This window comes from Falco peregrinus, chromosome 3, assembly GCF_023634155.1.
Source record: "Falco peregrinus isolate bFalPer1 chromosome 3, bFalPer1.pri, whole genome shotgun sequence".
Classification (NCBI taxonomy): domain Eukaryota; kingdom Metazoa; phylum Chordata; class Aves; order Falconiformes; family Falconidae; genus Falco; species Falco peregrinus.
In genome coordinates, this window is record NC_073723.1 from 9,242,623 (window position 1) to 9,263,537 (window position 20,915).

At 38.5% G+C, this 20,915-nt stretch overlaps 1 protein-coding gene across 4 annotated transcripts in view; it reads left to right on the forward strand.

The window, feature by feature from the left end:
- Positions 1 to 20,915, forward strand: part of CDH12 (cadherin 12) — a 220,798-nt gene that overhangs the window by 157,139 nt on the left and 42,744 nt on the right. For all 4 annotated transcript variants that reach the window (XM_055800777.1, XM_005243727.4, XM_027795760.2 and 1 more), the window contains one exon: positions 13,567 to 13,754. In XM_055800777.1, the coding sequence (XP_055656752.1) occupies positions 13,567 to 13,754 (188 nt within the window). The remainder of the gene's footprint in view (positions 1 to 13,566; positions 13,755 to 20,915) is intronic.

The window sequence follows — 20,915 nt, forward strand, 5'->3', positions numbered from 1 at the left end:
CCAGAAGCATCCTAGTGAAATCCTCAAGTTAGTTTGCATAAAAGAGCATGGCAAATTTCCAGGAATGCTAACATGCTTGGAAACAGAAATTAATCTTTCTGGCAACGACACTTTAAATAAGGCAAGGTTGAAGGATCATTCCTAGGACCTTGCATGTCATCTGCCTGTCCATACTGTAGAAGTTTTCAGTTGATTGGATTTGGCTTTCAAAAGTGGCCAGTACAATGCATTTTACATAATGCATTAAACCCTCCACTGGAGACAGCAGAGGAAGCAATAAACTTAAATGGAAGAGCGAGCAAAACAGACAATTCAGAAACTGGAAAAAAAATGTCTTTCATCAATGCAATTTCAGGAAATTCAGTGCAAGAAAAAAAGAGCCTTTTTTTTTTTTTTTTTTTTTTCCTCTTAGTTATATAACCTTTGCATGCTACTTGAATGATCTGTTATCTGGATGGTCTATTATATAGATCTATCGTCTATTTCACAATTATAATATTAGAAATAGAGTTGAGCATTATTACTTTTTAGACAGCATCTTTTTTCAGTGATTATTTATTGGTTCATAGCATATTTTAATAGGTTACTTTAAAGTACTGAGATCTGTAGAAATATTTTGAAAGAAAAGACCACCGACTGCTGAACTTAGAACGGCCTGTCTATAAATACTTATGAATACACTCTCTGTAGATAGAAAATTCTTATGTTTATTTATTTATATATTCTGGGAAGCTTAGTACATTACAGAAATTGCAAATGCACAATTTAGCATAGGGTTTACTATATAAAAGCAGGTCAATTTTGTTCACTTGGTAAACTAATGTGACTGATTTGATTCATGAGGCTTTGAACCAGTCATGCTCAGATTTTATTGCAAAATTGGGTTCATATGCAAAGTGCAAGTAAAAGGTCTTCTGGTCCATGTGAGATAAAAATAAAAACCTTTTAACACACTGCTTTGGATGAGTGGCCTATGAGAGAAGTTCCTCAGATAACGGTATCTGCTTTTAAAGATTTCAGAAGTATATAATGCAGATCCCACCCAGCAGTAAATCAGGCATTTAGAGAAAAGGATTGTGTGATTACAAAATTATTGTCTTCACTAGTCTAAAGATTAAAACAAAAAAGTTTCGATTAAAAAAAATGAGGAAGATTTATTCCCTCCCTACTTACTTGGGATTAAGGTTCAGAGCTCCGATATGTCTAATTAAATATTTTAACAAGTCTGCCCAGCTTTGTGGGAGGTTATTCTACCTAGTGCAGTTTAGATAGGGAAATATGCTTCTCTTGTTTCTGCTGTTAAAAGTTGTGCTTTGTATATAGCACTTGCATCTTCATTGGCTCTTGGAATGAAAATGACTGCATCTTTCATTGATTAAAGAATTTTCCTGGCAGACAAGAGGCCTTAATTCAGTTCCGGCAACTAATTACTTATTTCATACCAAATGGGAGATATTTACACAGGACAGGTGGACAGATTCATAGCAGACAAGCCTGCAGGCTGTGATTAGGAGGGACACCATGTCAGAGCTTGCTTTCAGTCATAAAGGGAAGAAGGTTACATCCTAGTCTTACACACTTTTTAGTTTTTCTAACTACTGTGCCATATGACATAAAGGGGAAACAAAAGCACCAGCCTGGTTTTGTAAACCAAGCTTAAATCTTTTAACATCAGAAAATCAGTGAGTCTAATTTCCATTTACCTGTGAGTTTTGGGTAAACTAAAACTTTATTTTTTAATTGAACATATATTTTAACCAACCATTTCAAGGAGTTATGGAAGACAGGAACACAAACACTCCAGAAACAGGTCCATGCAATTGTAAGCCAATCATGAATCCAGCAGCCATGAAGAGCTCATTATAATTCTGGATTTTAATACCAGTAAGTCACTTAACTACAGCTTTAACAACAGCAATACAATAGTCAAATCAGTAAGGGAAGAAATACTAACAGACCAGCATTTGCACAGTGCTCTTACAGGAATTAGAGGAGGAGTTAGGGTAGCCTCTTTAATCCAGGTTCCTTCCAAGTCTCCACACCTCTGTACTGTCTGCATCTCTCACCCTCCTCTGGCTTTCTATTTCCCCCTCACCCTGTCTACCTTTACATTTAACATGCGCTCTTGTCTCCTTTCTCCTGAAAGAGACACAAATTTATCCCTGATCTCATTTTCATCTTATAACTACAGTGCAGCCATCTCCTCCTGCTCCCCAAGTGTTTGGGTTTTTTTCTCTGCCATAACACTGCTAAACCAACACCATCCTTTGCTGGGTCACTTTCAGCTCTGAGTCTCCTGACATTTTGCTATAATGAGATTATGAGTCTTCACCATCCCAGATAAGCTCTTTATAGTTCCATCTTGTTTGGTTTGGCCACTGCACTGTCATACAGCTCAGTGACCCTTGCCTGCTGTTTCTATTCAACCCACCTATATTAGCTACATATTTGACAGTTATTCATAAAAAACCTCAGTTCTTTTTTTTTTTTTTCCCCCTACACCTCCACTTAACCAGTGTAGTTGTAAACATTTTTACATAGACTAAAAGAAGGTATAAAATGGCTCATTATATTTTCCTTTGAAGACTTAAAGAATGACATGAGAGTGTCAGGGAAAGTCCCTGGACATTTCGGTCATCAGTATTGTTAGCCTGAGCACAGGCACTGGGCACAGTTTTGACCAACACCAAGTAAAGCTTTCTTAGACAAATTCAGGGCATTTGGGGAAATTAGTGCAGATCAGGAACTATTCTCAGCAGTTACATTCCATGAAGCTGACCTATTTTGGTGTGGGTAAAGGAATTTAATAACATGGAAATAGGCCACTCTGTACTGGGTAGCTTCTGGGCTGGCACATGAAATTTCTTTGAACACTTGTAACTTTTTGAGCCTATGCTTTCCAATCCAGGCCACGCAGCCCATCTTGGGTCACAGCACCTGACAATTAAGTAGGCTTCTGTTACTGTTTGTGTGTGTGCAACATAAAGGAGTTAACATAAAAACCTACATTGATACAGATTTCTTACACTTAACCAACTTTCTCTTACTTCTTGCTTATTCCTTTCCATGTAAGAATTCTTCAGGCACTTTCAGTGAGATCTGATTTGCCCCCAAAAGTGGAGGCAGTCTTAGTAAAAGCTCCCTAGAAACTTCTTTTTCTTTGGTAGTTGTCACTGTTGCATGATCTTGATCATACAGCATTTTGAAGAGTGAAACATTTGATTCAGACTGAACAATGACACAAAAGCCAACTAAAGCATAGTATTTTGAAAAGGGGGGGGGGGGGGGGGGGGGGGGGAGAACAAAAAAAACCCCAAACCACCCACACCACCAAAAACCTGAGAAATAAACGGGAGGGTGAAATATTCAGTTGCCAGAGATTCTCAGATACGCTACACTTATATTGTTGGGGTTTTTTAACTTTCTCAAGAATGCATAACTAGCAAAGGCTAGCTTAGAAGAAAGGACTGTTTAGAGCACTGGTTGAATGGAACAAAAAACTTCTTTAAAGCTCTAAACTGAGAAAGATTGGACCCTCAACTGCAAAGCAGAGCATGAAAACAAATATAGCTATTTCTTGGTACTACTCTATAACCAGTGAAAATACAGGTAATTTGTATTTTTACAGATCACTTGGTAAAATGTAATGCTCTGATTGCACAGTAAGCAATAGTCCAGGAAATACAAATGAGCACAATAGTGGTTAGAAGTTAAATATTATCTATTGGTCATGAAATCCTGTTGTTAGTCTGCACTTATCCAATTCATTAGCCCCGTTTCATGAGGTTTAAGTGGTAACTGATCATTAACAGTAAGATTTATAGGTCAATTATTTTTAAACACATCATTATCATCATAGTAGATTATTATCATTAATAATTGTACTTTACATCTGCTACCTTCTGTATAGAAGGTGTAAACAAATACAGTTCATAGAAATTCAACAACCTTTGGCAGGAATCATGACATTCATTCCACCCCAATGTGTTTTCTGTGGGGAGCGATGAAGAAATTATGCATTCAAAACGCAGAGAGTATTTAGACTGGATGCATAACATTATCCACGGTAACCTTGGGATGGCTGAAAAGCACCATGCATCTCCACCCACTCTCTGAACCTGAAGAGTGGCTAGGGCTACGGATTTAACAGCATGGGGTTGCCTTGCAATGCCTTGAGAATTGGTTGCAAAGTAACTCACAGACTACAGTGTCACTTGCTGCATCACTATAATTTCTGGCAGCATCTGCCTTTTTCCTCAAGGCCTTCTGTCCAAATAAGAAATGAACACAGCCGTTCTGCTTCTGACCGTGGTGGGCTTGCTTTCTGAAAGGTGTAGAGGCTACTGTGCAACATGCAATGAAACAGACCATAAGTAATTATCTAATTATAATCACAATAGTTTAGGCTCATCATTTTCAGAAATACCTAATAACCACAGTTGTAGTTAGATTTTCAGGAGTGCCCCACTCCTTCCAAGATCATTAACTGGGATGCTCAAAACAATGCTTGTGACAATCCCAAAGTTCCTACTGACAGCCCTAGAAGCTGCAGATACTGAGCAGTTTTGAAACTGCTTTCCCTTTAGTCCAAAACACATGTAGTTGAATTTTTTTAGAGCAAGTTACAAAAATAAAAATAAAATAGTAGAAATATCCTAGAGGAACTCTTTCAAGTTTTCTCTTGAATACATGACAATTATATTTTTTCTCGGTGGCTTCCATAACAAATTTGTTGATCTTATAAAAGTGATTGCCAACACTCTCAAGAGAAGGATCTATAATAAAGGAGTCACTACCCACAGATTTCCTTGCAGAAGCAGCAGTATTTATATAGAGATCTCACTTTAAACACTTAAATTGGAAGTCATAAAAATCACTTTTGCTAAGTTGATCATACTTGTTGTAAAGTATGTAAAAGACTACAAATGTGAGGCCAATTGCCATCTTATTGTATCATTATTTTTTGGTCTATATCACACACTAATTCTCAAGTATTTTAAGGAAACTGCATACAGTAAACCAATACTGAAAACAAAGAACACCAACTATTAGGCACTTACACTTGATGATTATTTCACATTTTTATATTTCAAAATAATATTCTGCTTCAGACTGTGCTAACATGGTGAAAAAAGAAGTAATATATATTTTAGGGAAAACCATTTACATAAAATCTACCCAATAAGCATGTGAAAATCAAAGCTTCACAGGGAGTCTTCTAAGTAATATGGATTCGAGCATGTTTTGTTTAGGTGATTTTAGATGTGCAACTTGGGTGTGACTTGGAGGACTAAAGATAGGGACCTTATTTCTTTAGTCGATGGAGAGAAAAATGATTCTTCCAGTACAGGTGATTTAGAGCACTTGGCTTAGATCCTGAAGTAAATGGTTTGACCACATTTTTAAGAGTGAATGAATTGTAGTAAGATTGTGTTATTATCTTTTGTGCCAGAGTAATAAAGAATATATGAGAAAGCTCCCGCAAGGTATTTAAGAAGCAGAGATGTTAAGCAGAGCATTACAAACTCTGTGTCCCATCCTTGGCAATATACTTTTTATCATGTTCACATTTCACATATATCATGGAATTTAAATTTTATAGAGGGAATAAGTGTATTGATTTATTTCATGGTAACGGTGTGATCATTAAAATATTACCAATAGACCTACCTGACAAATGAATATTACATGCTGCCTGAGATTCTGAAAAAGGAAAGACAGTTTATCCTGAAAACTATTCTTTTTCTATCCATAAAGCATGCTACACCTTGATAATTCTTTATAACCACTATATATATCTTACATAAAAACATTTGATTCAAGCTTTTAGACTATAACCCAAAATAATTAGTTTTCTCATTGTATTTTGACTTTTTTTACTGCCTTTTTTTGTTTGGGAATAATTTCTTAATCAGTAGACTGTGTATTAGCAGAACAGTTCTTTGTTAGTCATGATACATAATGAAACTGATCATCTAGAACTGGTTTTCCACACAAGCCCTCAGAGACCCAGGAAGCACGCTGTAGAACACATGAATACATTCACAGATCAGGCTTTGCCCAGGTGACCATATAGCAAGGCCAATGGAAGGGGAAGTGATAATGGTGGGGTCTTTCCTACACAGTAATATTTGCATAATTAAAACAGTTACTCAGGAAATCGATTTAGTCTCCTCAGCTTGTCAGAAATCAGCTCCATATTGGCTAGAAGAAACCCTTAATTATAATAATGAAGATGTTCTAGAAAAAAAAAACATTTTCTTCCCCTTCTAGTAAAATTGTGCTACCATACAAAAGAAAGTTTAAGATCCTTCGAAGAAGATTTAAGAGTTATTCTTGCCTAGGTATTTGGACACACACATATGAGTGTCTGTGGCTTCAAACAACTGCTCCTAGATTTCTACGCTGAGCTGTTAAACAGAATATTCTCTCGTCTTTGCTACACCCAGCACTCTTTGGAGACAGAAGCATTGGGTCTGAATATCTTCCGATGAGAAAATGAACTGGCATTTCCCATTTCCTGAACTCTTGCTCCAACAAGGAGGGTATTATGCTCTGGGGAATTAGTTTCTGGCATGCAAGTGAGAGGTTTATTTTTAGAAAGCTTTGTGACAACTTATCAGTAGAAAAAACAGCAAATGGTTAAACTGATTTTTTTCGGTATACAAAAATTACACCAGGTATGATGGACTTTTTTTTTTTCAGGAAAAAAGAGGACAGCCTCAAAACCCCAGTCTGCTAGTTCACCTGAGGTCCTGATAGACTCAGTAGCTGCCAGATCTGGGGAACCTCCATCATGTGGATCACCCTAGACTTCAGCAAGATCAGACCCAGAATGGGTTTTGCTTCTGTTCATTTTCCCTTGAAGAACTGGGAACCCTTGGACATCCAGGATCTCTTCAGTCTGGAGAGATGCAGCTCTTGCTAGGAGTGGACCAGGATCCACAGCAGAGAACTGGGAACTTTAAGAATGGTTATGTTGTTGTTATCTAATAAGGCCATAAACCCTAACTCAGAGCAGTAGGTTTGAGGATGGAAGAAGCCTTGCCATAACTGAAATTTTACCAGCCTATGCCAGATTATGCATGAAACTGCATGAAAGAATGTTCTGGTCTGGGAAGACCCTAGCCAGGAAGATTCTTTGTTATACCCAGAGTGAGATTAAGACACAAACAAAGTTAAATGCCGCTGATCAAGCAAATTTATCGTGTGCTTATGTAAACAAAACATTCACATGTTGTGGTAAGAAAATAGCGTTAGGAAAGAGGGAAAGATAGGAAAGAAGGAAATCTAGCAAGCAGTTGGGATAGAGTTGCAAGAGATGGTCACCACCATGGATGCAGCAGCGTCCTGTTGGTCTGTAGTCTCTATTCACATCAGTGGCAGGGGTCTCAGGATCACCACTTGTTGTTTGGTGACACAGTCTTTTATAGGGAGTTCAAGGGGGTCATTTCCCAGACAAGGGCACGTACCACATTCCTCCGTGGGGCACAAACGATTACTGCATGGGTAGGTGTGATTGTCCATCTCCAGGCACATCCCTCAAAGCAGCGGCATGGCTCTTTCCTTGATCCTGGCCAAAAACTGATGTCAGGCAGATGTTGGCTCCTTACCTGTTCACAATTGTTAAGTTTTGCAGGAGCTCAGCTAACAAGCTTTGAGACAGTCAGTTTGAGATGTGATCTGTCACAAAGAACAAGGTGACAAAGCTCATCTGGCCTCTCCTCTACAGGGGAAGAGCCCCCTGCAAGTTCCAGCCCCCTGCAGGTCAGAGCCACAGCTAGGAGATGCACAAATGTATCTCTCTGCTATGCTAAATAACATCTTCCCAGCTTTAGGAGCATGTACATCACATGCCACTAATTATTAGGCTGATTAGCTGTAGCTCATCATAGTGGGTTTGCATGGCAAGGTTTTGGTGGCAGGGGAACTACAAGGGTGGCTTCTGTAAGAAGATGGCAGAAGCTTCCCCCATGTTCAAGGGAGCCAATGCCAGCCGGCTGCAAAAGGGACCCACTGCAGGGCAAGGCTGAGCCCAGCAGCAGCAGTGGTAGTGCCTCTGTGGCAGCACATTAAGAAGGGTTCCACTGCGCAACAATTGCCCCAGGAGAGAGGCGTGAGACTATGTGAGAGCAGAAACTCTGCAGACCCCCAGGTCAGTGCAGACGGAGGGCAGGCGCTGCTCCAGGCACCAGAGCAGAGATTCCCCTGCAGCCCATGGTGAAGCCCATGGTGAGGCAGGCTGTGCCCCTGCAGCCCATGGAGGGTAACGGTGGAGCAGATACCCACCTGCAGCCTGGGGAGGACCCCACACCAGAGCAGGTGGATGCCTGGGGGATGCTGTGATCCGAGGGATGCCCAGGCTGGAGCAGATTTGCTGGCAGGCCCTGTGACCCTGTGGGGGACCCACACTGAAGCAGGCTGTTCCTGAAGGACTGCACCCTGTGGGAGGGACACACATTGAAGCAGTGTGGGGGAAAACTGCCGCCCATGGGAAGGACTCATGTTGGAAGACTTAATGGAGTGTTGTCTCTCATGGGAGGCATCCCACACTGGAGCAGGGGAAGAGTGTGGGGAGGAAGGAGAGTCAGTAACATGTGATGAACTGACCATAACCCCTATTCCCCTGCACTACTCGGTGGGAGAAGGTAGAGAAATGGGGAATTAAGTTAAGCCCGGGAAGAAGGGAGGGATGGGGGGGAGGTGTTTTTCTGATTTGAATGGTAATAAATTAAACTAATTTCCCCAAGTCAAGTCTGTTTTGACTGTGATGGTAATTGCTGAGTGATCTCCCTGTCCTTATCTTGGCCCATGAGCCTCCTGTTATATTCTCTCTCCCTTGTCTGGTTGAGGAGGGCAGTGATCGAGCAGCTTTGGTGGGCACCTGGCAGTCAGCCAGCATCAAACCACCACACTGATGTAACAGGTTTAGTACACTATCCGCTTGTATTTACAGCATCCTTTCTTTTGCCTGTTACACTATTGTTAAAACACCAATGAGTGAATATGAACAGTTGTCTTTAGATTCTTCCTAAACAGACAGAAATCAGTGCCCTTATGACCTGGCCAGGGTAAAAAAACTGAAATGCCTTGTTAATTTAAGCCAACAAGAATATTATAATATACATAATCTGATTATTTTTTCCCTGAGTAAGAATTAAAGATTTAGATCCAAAAGAAAGAAATTATTTTATTTCAGTGTTGTTTCCTGTAAGATTCATGCTGCTATGATTATCTGCAATGCAATACTTCAGCAGTTGCCAAAGACAAGTGAAAAAAATATAGACAAAAAAAAAGCAGGAGAGGGTAATCTTGCATACACACAGTACATGTATAGTGAAATTATAAAAAAAAACAACCCTCAAACAGCATTTACATCTGTTTGGTTGAAGGCCATTATGCATTTAGCTTGTCCTTAGATGCTAACATGGATTATTTCTTGCTGATCGTTTTGCTGATGACATGTAATGGTGCTTTTCATTTCTTACTCTTACCAGAATTGAAAACCTTTTTGTTAAATGATGGTGTACCTGTAAACTGCAGGTATGGAGAAACAAAAAAACCCAACCCAAACCAAAAACAAAACAAGAAAAAAAAAACCTTTCTAAGGACAGATCAAACCCCAGAACAGCTTTTGAGCCTTCAGAACTAAAACTAATCTAATCACGTCAAAAGAACTGTAAGTGTGTGCTGAATTTCAGTCAAAATGACTGATTACCTGTCACTCAGCTCTGATTTCTTCCCACTATGCACTTTGGAACCATCTTTGGTTTAGAAACTCAGAGGCAGATTGTATGTGTTGTTAGCTTGCCTCTAACTACATTTTCCTGAATGCTTTTGGGCTGAGTAATAAGCCCTATCAGTCATTGCAGCCTAAAATCTTCAATAGCATCATCACTCGTTTATTTGTATCATTCTCATTGATGCTGCTCGATCTGAAACTCTGAAGAAATTTCACACCTTGAATCACAGAGGCGCTACACAGGCTTTGTAAGGGAATGCCTGAATGCTTATGCTGAGATACATAATCACTGGGCTTTCTCTAATTTTGGATTCTGGGTTGAATTTTAAGTGTAATTTAAGTGCAAAATGTTGCATAAGTTAAACAGGTCAACTGGCATATGACTTTTGGCCTTAAAAACACCTTTTTTTTTCTTCTTAAAATTGCTTGTACAACAGAGCAAAAAGTCTTGATCAGGCAATATGCATTGCTACTATCTTTCCTATATGTGAAAATATTCTGACTCGCATGCAATATACATGACTGAAATCATCAAAAGGATAACTAGTTGCAGAGTCCAGTTTCATGGTGCAGTCTGAGGGATGTAAGGGCTTGCTCCTTTGGTACATCTGTATCACTCATCCTTTATAAAGGACAGCATCAAACGTAGAAAACATATTTTAAAAAGATTTATGCAAGTAGATTTTTGTAGGCAGAGAAGTCACATGAGACAATCTACAGAATTTGACAGAACTGTTTGAGTAGCATAACCAGCTGCTGCATAACGTTGGCTGAGCTGCTTGTTCCATCATTCCTAGAAGCTGCAGAGAACAAGGTTTTCAGGACCTTTGGGAGTAAAAGGCTATTACTCAGGCCTGTTTCAATATACCTCTATAGCAAATGGAGGTAGTAGTGTACACAGGCGAAATGGACAATAAAAACTGAATAATGCTAAACTGTCACAGCAAGTCTAGGGCAAGAACTAATGTCTTCTAGAGACAGAAAAATAAAAATCTACAAAACTGTCCTTTTGTTATATTTCATATGCAGCATTCATGTGATCATTTCAAATGTCCTCTGTACAAAGACAGGGAAAAAATAAGTTTTTCATGCTATACATTATATTCTCTTTAAGTTTTTCCCTGAGGTGGCAACAATACACTTTATTTGTTTTCATTTATTTTATTCTGAAAGTATGTTGTCGCAGTAGCACCATTAACAGCTTCCATATGCTGTGAAAATAATATTACAGGAGGACAATGGCAGTGTAATTACATACTACATCTTCAGAGATCTAACTCTGGCAGAGTTGACGATTACTTCAGAGTTTCAAATTAATCTGGATAACCCCATCTTTATTGCTGTTGAATTTCTGGAAGTGATGAAATGCCAAGTCATTGAAAATAACTGATAAAAGCCTAAACAATCTGAAACGAGTAATGCCATGTTTCTTTGACTTCATCTAAGTCCCATGTGCTTTACAGCCAGGTGTAATATTTTATAGAGAAATGTTTGTTTTAATGGATCTGAGTGCTCTTCAGTTCACTAAGAACAGATCAACTAGGCGAAAGAAAAAAAAAAGGAAAAATCCATTATCATATGCTCTTACATTTTATGTTTGCCAAAATTGTGGCTGTAAAGAGCAAACACTGCAGCAATGATTTCTGTCATCCAATCTAAGTGTCTGTAAAAGATCTGGGCATCAGGGCTAGAACTGTGATGTGGAAATATAAGATTCAAGTGTAGGCAAAGCCCTTTTAGATCCTTTTACTTCCACCTCTTCTGAATAACTTGCACAGCAGAGACCCAGCAATACACACGTTTGTGACATTAAATAATAGGAGGATTTGTGACTCTTCTGCATACCATGTTAAAATTTTATTTTTTTACTCATTCATTGAAGTATAACTAAGAAATAGCTGAGACTGCTATTGTCTTGCTGAACTTTGTGTCATAATGCTCCTTTCCAGCTGTTAAAGCAAGAGGTTCCTTTAGTACATTCCCTTGAAAAAAGAAGGAAATTTTCCTTTATTATGTTGTGTTGGAAGAAAGTGAAGTGATAATTGCACAACTTTTAGGTAGCTCACTCAATGATTACTACAAAGCTACACACGGTAATGTCCAAATGTGGATGCTGTCACAAACACACTTTACTTACAGGGATTTTCTCAAACAATTAAAGCAAGTTTTGCCTTCAGGTATACTTTGCATACTGATAGAGAGAGAAAGCAGGCAAAACACATTTTTTTCAGAGGCATTCAAACAGACAATTCTATAGGTACCATAGCCCAAACTACTAGCTCACAAAAACAGTAGTTTTGCTCCTAATCCAGCAGTGCTAGTGTCAATTTTTTCCTCACCTAGAAAAAGCTTGTAAAGCTGAAAAAGCTGACACAGCATGCATTGTGAGGAGATAATGACAGGGAACCGTGTCTGCTGTTTAATTCAGCGGCTGGATGCGAAAGTCATCTAACCTGCTGTTGCATGATATACAACTTCTCAGAGCCTTATTTTGTGAAGTGTGACTGAACCGCTACCAGGCAGAAATCTCTGAGACATCCCCCTAATATGCCTCCCACTAGTCACAGATGCCTGCCCTTCTATACTGTTGAAAAAGAGGTGCAAATTTCCTCCTACGTGTTTACACGCAGAGGAACAGGGAAGGCCATTGCCGATATTTTCCTGCGCTGGAGGGGCTGTTCTGTGAGAGCTGTTGGAGAATGACCAGGGAAAACAAAATGATGGGGCAAGCAAAACGCTAGCTTTGTTGAGAGCCAGGATGAAGCAAATCAAATACCCCAGGCCTGCTGAAATCAGCTCCAAAAGCTGCTGGTAGTTTTGACAGCAAAGGCTGCTGCATGAAGAAAGGTGAGCACTACCTGCCCACTGGAAATACTGGTCGTGGCGGTGGGCACCGGCAGCTGTGCAAAATGACAGCTGCAGCGAGGGGTGCCGCGAGCAGGGGAGCCAGGCACTGCAGCACTGCTGTAATAAGCCAGGGCACCCTGTTTTAAATTAAGGCTGCTGCTATGGATGTCGTTAAAGTCAAGGTTGACTCAAAGTACTTTGGACCTCTTTTAGCTCTTTTATCTGTCATGTCTTGTGCTTTTTCAGCAGAGCTGCTTCTCTGAATTAAATCATTTTGTCCTTACGTATCAGTAGTAATGCTTATTTTTAAAGTGTGTAAATTTCACGTGTTGGTTTTTTATTACCACTGATAGTAAATAAACCGAAAATAAAAGATGCGGAGCTAAAAAAAATTATATTTAGCAGTGAACTTTTAGTCAGAGCACCCTCTGGTGGCTAATGTATAAACATTACTCTCTGTCATCTCCCTTGGCCCTCCTACTCCCCTGGAGTTGTACATCTAATTGTAATACTGACTACTACAGAAATGAGTGGAAATCAATCCTTTCTCCACTGAATTTTTCCTTTCAACTACTGTGAAATGCGTGTGTATATTTTCTCAGTAAAATACGAATTCAGATACTAAAACCCGTTAAACACAGGAGGGAAATGCTTATTAACATGTACTGTCTACAAGTGGAATTTAATTCAAAAGAGTCAACCATGTGGGTAAAATTAAAGATAGAAATACGGATAGCTATCTCAATAGATAGCGATGCTAAGGCTTTTACAGTTGCACTGGACTAAATCTAGAAATTAGGGGAAATCGGTGGGTAAAACATGAATATGTATTTTCTAATCCTTTGTTGTTTTGATCTCATCATTTTAACTAGATGATTTAAGTCTGTTTATTTTGCACAGGCTCCATCGTTTTGAAAAGGCATACTGTGTTAATTATCAAGAAATCCCAAGAATGACTATCTACCACTTTTTCACAGGTATCTTCCATTTAAAAGTACCTGAGTCCTCCCATGTTGGTTCTGCGATTGGAAGGATCAGAGCTGTGGATCCTGATTTTGGGAAGAATGCAGAAATTGAGTACAACATAGTTCCAGGAGATGGAGGAAACTTGTTTGACATCACAACAGATGAGAACACGCAGGAAGGAGTCATCAAACTGAAAAAGGTATGTGGCACTGATGGGGTGTATGTACCTGTGGCTCAAGTGAGAAATTAGGTAAGAGAAGTAAATGTTGTACAATTATACCTCATAAAGAACACATAGTAGTTTCTATCTTTATTAGAATCTGTGGTTGTGGCCTTAGTCTTAAAAGAAATTGGTAGTGTTTCTTTTCATATACAATCAGGTATGACTTTTCATAAATAATGTCAATTTTAATGGCAGAGAACTAATTCTTATCTCTGTCTAGAAAGTAAAATTTCTCTTTTGTGGGAAGTGTTCCATCTAAAACCATATGAAAAATGTTCCCGTTCAGAACATGGAATGAAAGAGGTTTATTTTATGTTTAAGATAATATATTTAATTTTTACTTATAAACTTTTTGTTTTGAAAACTTTGATGCTATGTTTTTTTATTTTAATAATGAAGCTGTTGTACAGTATTGTGGTGAACAGAGTTTTTACTCAGGGTAGAGTCGTCCCAGATGATTGCAAATCGACAAGTCCTACTTCCAGTCTCTTAATAGCATCCCAAATAGCTGGTTATCAGATACTCATGCAAGGGGGCACACTGCATCTCAGCTGTTGATGTTGCTTTAGTGTACTATAGTAAGTTCAAGATTACTGAATTTATGAATTTTGAAGATAGAAAGGATAAATGTGATTTGGAATTTAGTGATTAAAGCATTCAGTAGTAGAGATCCAAAATAGGGACTGGTCACATTTTAACCAATGATCGTCTTCTGAGCCCAGGCATGTACATGTACAGCAGTGATCAACTTGTTTAGCAGAAAGAACCATCATCTCATTTTGAAAGGCCAGGTTATGTTTCATAGACAGCTCATGTTTGCAGGTGTAATTTTTGTAAAATAAACACATCTATGATCTGAGCACTTCGTCAGGGTCTGGGAAAGAAAGAGTTCTGGACATGTATATTAAAACAAGCTTTAGGAGTAAAGAAGTGTTAGTTCCAATAAAATTTAGAATTTAGGTAATTAAATTTCCCCTGGCTCTGACCAATGATCTGTATTTGCATTATACTCATTCTAACAGCAAAATTCCTGGCTTTAGCTTCTTGACACAGAAAAAAGTAAATTATCTATAGGTGCATTAAAGGACCAGATGATGTCAAGTCACTTACTCTTCTGCTAGTTTTAAGTGACATAAAATAGAAGCTACGATACCCACAAGATGTAATTTGTCAATGAGACGCAAACTTTTTCCACTCTTCACAGACCCCCTTCTTTTCTGACTAAGAGTTTTAATGTACTGCTTCCTCCTTATGTGAATTTGTAATTTTTTTTTAATTTTTAAAAATTGTTCTCATCACTTTTTTCCCCTCTGTGCAGATGAGTCAAAAATAGCTCCACCTGGGACTGTCAGGCTGACCAGCTGCATGCCCCTCTGTATGCACTGACAATCACAAATGTCAATGAGTGGGAACCATTGAAAAATGTATGCTTGAGCATCAGAAGTAGGTTTTTGCTAGGATTCAGTTCTTCCTGGGTTAGTTCAAAGTCTCAGCTGTGCTGATTGTTTTTATACACAGCAATGGAATTTTTCCATACCTATGGTTAAGTAGGTATGTATTAGACTGTACAGTCAAAACATTCAAATTGGCTATGCAGATTCAAACAGCACACATATAGTAGTTTTTACTGATGAAGCGTGTTCACATATGAATTTGCCTGACACAGTTATCTTAAGAGCAGCACAGGCAAAACACCTGGTACTTTTGAGACTGCTACATCAGGAATTATATAATATCTGTATGAACCACTAATTAAAACAAACAAACAAACAAACATAATTAGTTCTATGTCCAGATACTTTACTGCATTTATTCAGCCTTTTCAGTATTGAGATACAGCATATCTGAAAGTTTAGGGCACCTTTACAACAGCAGAACATCAGTTGATGTTGCCTAATGTAAATGTTAGCTCTCTGCCATTGAAGAGGAGGGGGAAAAAATATAGTCCTAATCCCTTCTTAATCTTCTTCATCGTAGTGAGCCTGGGGATGGTGACAGGCTGTGAAGGTCAGGGAATACTATCCTTGTTCTATGCCGGAGTGTGGAAAGAAAATAAACCCAATACGCAGGTCATCCCATAAAGAATGCCTTTATACAGACTCTACACATTGTCCTTCACAAACCCTTTCTCTAGGAAAAGCTCCCTTTCACCAAGCTTTAAATGATCCAAGTGTTTTAAGACATTTTTGAATCACCCAAAATCCATCCACTTAAGTTCCTTACTGGATCCTGGTTAAACAAGAGCAATACTGATTCATAATGATACTGTTAACTCAGTTGTCTTTTCCTATCCTCTGTGCTTGTAATAATACAAATGTGCCTTTATGGGTTGCAGTTTTCAGATTTTCAGAAGTGCTAGACAAACACAATTTTGTGAACACCTATTAAAATGCATGTTACCTGAACTGTACAAGACTGCAACAGCACTATTCATTTGCCTGCAGAGAAGCAATTCCACATTGCATGGTGTTCAAAACACTGACTTGACCTTGTGGGATTACGCAAATATTTAAGTTAGGTATGCGTTTAGTCCTCTTTAAGTCAAAGCTGGTGAATGAATACGACCACACTTTCAATTCGGAGCTATAAATAATAAATAGTCAAAGCCACTAATAAAAAGTACCTGTGCTTTAAAAACCGGTTTGGACTGGTTTTGGTATCATAACATATCCTGATGTTGGATGTACTGCATTAATTCAGTGCTGAGCCATTTCAAAACCATTTATAAAGTTTGCTTTTATTTTTCCTGAAAAATTTCTTGCAGCCAGAAACTGTCATTCACTGTGTAAATGCTTTTGTGTTCTGTTGTTATGCAAAACCAGATGGAGACATTTCTATATCAAAATTGAGAAAAATGAAGCCTTCCTGGACTGCATTTATTTTTGGTGGAAAATACATTTGATGATAAAAAATTGCACAAGCCAAGCTGTTCTTTTCAGCATGCTGAATGCATTGGTGGAGGCAAAAGGCCATTCTCTGCTTCTAGGACACTAAATGGGCACAAACAGCTACAGCTGGACAATGTGCACATCTTAAGTCATCTGTTTTGGTTGCTAATTTATTTTCATGCTATGATCCAATATAAGCTTGATTACTAATACTCTTGTGCTATTTACATATATTAAAAATGGAATAGCTTTTCTTATAGTCTGCTAAAGAAAAATCCAAATGCTATTTAGCACCACTGTGTGGTTAGTACTGTAAGAGCTTCCCTTCTCTCTCAAAAAAAGAGAAAATAGTATTGGTAAAAAGTGTGGGAGTGTGTGGACTTTAGGATAGTGCTGTATACAGTTGTTTGTAAAAGTAGAAATACTACTATTTTAGGAACAGAATGACCAATTTCTTCCCTTCTCTTGAGCTATTTAATAAAGTTTTTATTGAGTTTTATATTTATGTATTATCTGTCATCCTACCTGAATGTGTCAGCAAACTACAATGAGTGTAAGCTACAAGAAGCAGGGTGACAGAAGGGACCATCTCCTTTGTACCAGATGTGGTGGCCTCAGGTGGAGCATGGAGTAGTGCTCCCGGGTACGGGGGGAAAATGTGTCAGTCCCAGGCAAGCTCCCGATTTTATTGAAACTGATAAGAAATCCTTAATGACCACATCCAACAGAAAACAGAAGGATCCAAGCTTCACTGAACAGTTGGCATTAAGTTTATTAAACTAAGCATAAGTTTATAGAATAAACCTATTATGTGCAGAAGCCCCTTAACTGGCTCAGCATGAGCTAATCCAGTAATTGATCAGGGTTCAAGCACTGAGTCTAGCTCAAACATTACTAATTAGTGCAGACTGTCATTAAACCCAGGAAAAAAGTGTTTCTAGGCTTCACCTGGTATGATCCTACACTGCTGTACTGTACTGCTTGAGCTTCTCCACGTAGGTCAGTGGAAACTCAGGGAACATTTGCATCTTATTTTTTGTAAGCTGTGTACCACTGCTAACTGATCAGATGGCAAAGCAGTACCATGAAATCACGGTGTCGGGGCAGACATAGCACCACATAATGAGAAACAATAACTTTAGTGACGATAAAATAACAGAAACTGGGGAAACAATGAACAGACTCCGTAGCTCCAGGAAGGTATTTGGAGTGTATGCTTCCTTGGAACCTCAGGGGCCACTTTTAAAAAGCCTTTAGTTGGAGTCAGCAAGTAGTAATTTGACTGTCGACTAAGCCAAATTGTCTTGCTTGTGGGATAGCCCATGTATGATATTGCTATAATGTAAGAGCAGTCTGATAGCATCGGTACACTACAACGGTGAGCATAAGGCAGACTGTTGATATCCCTCAGCCAGAATTGCATTACAGCTACTAACTGCTTTACTAGCAAGACTGTACAGACTGCTCACTCCACCCCTTGATTCTCCAGAGGCAGAGAATATCCTTTGCATGTGTGTGCATAGGCACTGTCTGCCTATAATCATAACTCGAGTTTGTGCGTGGGAATTGTGGTTTTACATTTTGAGGAGGAAAAGCAGCTGATATTAAATCCTTCTGTACAGGCAGAAAGTGGTGATCCAGGTGCAGATGCAATCATAAAGACCATGACAGCCACAGAGAAGAATGACGGGAAGAATGAGGAAGGGGAAATGCTCAGTCTCTGTAGTTTGCAGATACAGCTGTTAGGTTTGTTTTGTTTTGTGGTTTGTTTTTTTTTTTTTCTAGAACAGTGAAAGGCACCTGCATAAATGGGTTGAGAGCTTGAGAGCTTGAGAGCAACAGACAGCTCAATCGCTGACATTGGTCAGCTTCTCCCCTTCCCCAGATAAGAGCGTACATATATTTTGCCCACTTCCCATCAAATTTTGAAATATTCACTTCAGATCTGGCCTATAGATCTCATTTTTTTACTGTGCCCTCTCTTCCCTACCTAATGAGAGTTCCTGGTTCATCTGGAGCTTGTTTTAATAAATCAACCTGCCCTGTAATACCAATTATTTCCTTATGCGATTTAAAATCCAGTGCAGAAGTGCAGTTACTGAAACATGTCAATCCACAGCAAACACTTTGATGGCAATATTTCACAAAATATATAGACTTTCAACTCACCTTCAAGGGGAAAGTGTTGCCAGGTTTTGGGATGGGCACATATGACATAGAGTTGTTCTACAGTTGCACAATGCTAATATGAAGGCAAGCCAAGGACGATACGCACCTTCTCTCAACACAGCGCTACTGTCCATAACTATCCATATACCTAGGGCTTACAACCTCATCCCAAAATACAGCTTCTTTATCATTGTAGGTGTGGATTGTGAAAGCTTGTGCCACAAAGAGTGCTGTTGTATCTTTTATGTGTGGATAAAAAGCAGAGCAAAATCACGGGATAGTTCTTTTCTCACTCTTGCCGTGCTTCTCAGAATTCATTACATCTTTCAGCCCATTTTTTTTTTCTTTCAATTCTTTACTTCTTTATATCTATCTATCTACCCATATTTCCATCTATCTATTTAATATGTAATTTTAGACAGATACATCTGTATAGTAGCATTTCTTAACGTCTACCTTGAAGACGGAAAACCAATATTTCAGAATGTATTTATTTCTAACACAGTGCTGTTTATGTGATTTCCTAGTCATACTAAATCTATTCATGGTACTTCCAGAGTTGCAAGATAAAGTGATTTGTCAGTATGTGTTATTTGATTTTGGGATTTGTAGAATGCCTTGGCTGCACACAGTTGTGTGTATGCTGATAGTGCTTTACTATGTGACTATATAGAGCAGCTTGTAACTGTAATATAGGAAAAGGCAGGTAAGAACTGATAGGGGGGCCAAATGCATCTATTCTGTCACTGGTACTTAGAATATCAATTAGAAATATTCCTCTAATTGTTGAATATTTCACAGTTAATAGGACATTGACTTAGTATTACCGAAATTGCTGTTTACATTGGAAAAAACTCATAACTTTTGTAAAATAAAAGCCTTACTCAAACTTAGCTTTCTGAATATATTTTTTTAATAGAAAGAATCAATATTCCTGTTGGTTATTTATAAAACAACACTTCTATGAAACCATTCCATTAAAATCTGGTTAATTGAAAGATGTTTCAATAATGTCATAGGTTTTTTTTCTATGAGATTCCAGCATTCTGCTATGTTTGTACCCTTTAGCAGCATTCCAGGTTTTAGGTGAAAATAGTACTGACCACTGTCAGACAGTTACTATGTAACAGCAAAATATGTGTTTAAAAATAAAAAAAAAAAAAAAAAGAAAAGGCAGCTAAAATATTGTGTAGCCTACTCATTTTCTTCACAGACTTTAGTGGGATCTACTACACAAAAAAAAAAAAAAAAAAAAAAAACAAAAACCCCAACCACAAAAAAAACCCAAAAAACAACACCAAAATACAAAACCCAAAGAAATGCTATTTTAACATCTTTAAAACTAAAACCCAAAAGGTTTTTGCTTGAGGACTAGACAGACATTCAATTCTTCTGTTTTCAGATAGACTGGACATATCAGACAAATGCCAAAATTTGAGACTGTCAATAGCTATCTATATGTCTCAACTCTTCAAAACTGGGAAGACCAGAACTGATCAGGAGATTGTAGCATGGACTTCCCATAATCACAATACATTAAAGCCATACTCTTTTGCTGCATTATATATGTTGTATAAAATCTTAAAAAAAAAAAAAAAAAAAAAAATCTTCAGTTTACCATTTGCAACATTTCCCATCTTTCCACAGACATTTCAGTTGCAGTTTAGCCTCACTTATATTAAAAGTTTAAATTCTGCTCTTTTGTGGAATTCTGTCACTGATTTCTTTCTCTGACGATGGCTCAGCACTTTCAGCCTCTCTCTTCTTGTTCTGAGTGCCAACTGAGCTTTGCATTGGCCATGTATTGTTTAACCTCTAACTGTGTTTATCATCAGACCCATAGAAGGACAGAAAGAGAGAATGGGTTGCTCTGATATTACAGAGGCAAAACATTTTCTTTTCTTGGGGCAAACGTCTTTCCGAAAATATATCAGTGCTGCCCCATAAGGCTGAGGGGATAGAAATAATGCAGTCACTTTATCTGTCTAGTGGGTTGCTGTTCAGTAAATATGCCAGCCTGAGCACACCAGTACATAGAATTGCTTGGAACCTTATTCTTTCTGTCCGTCCTCGAACAAGC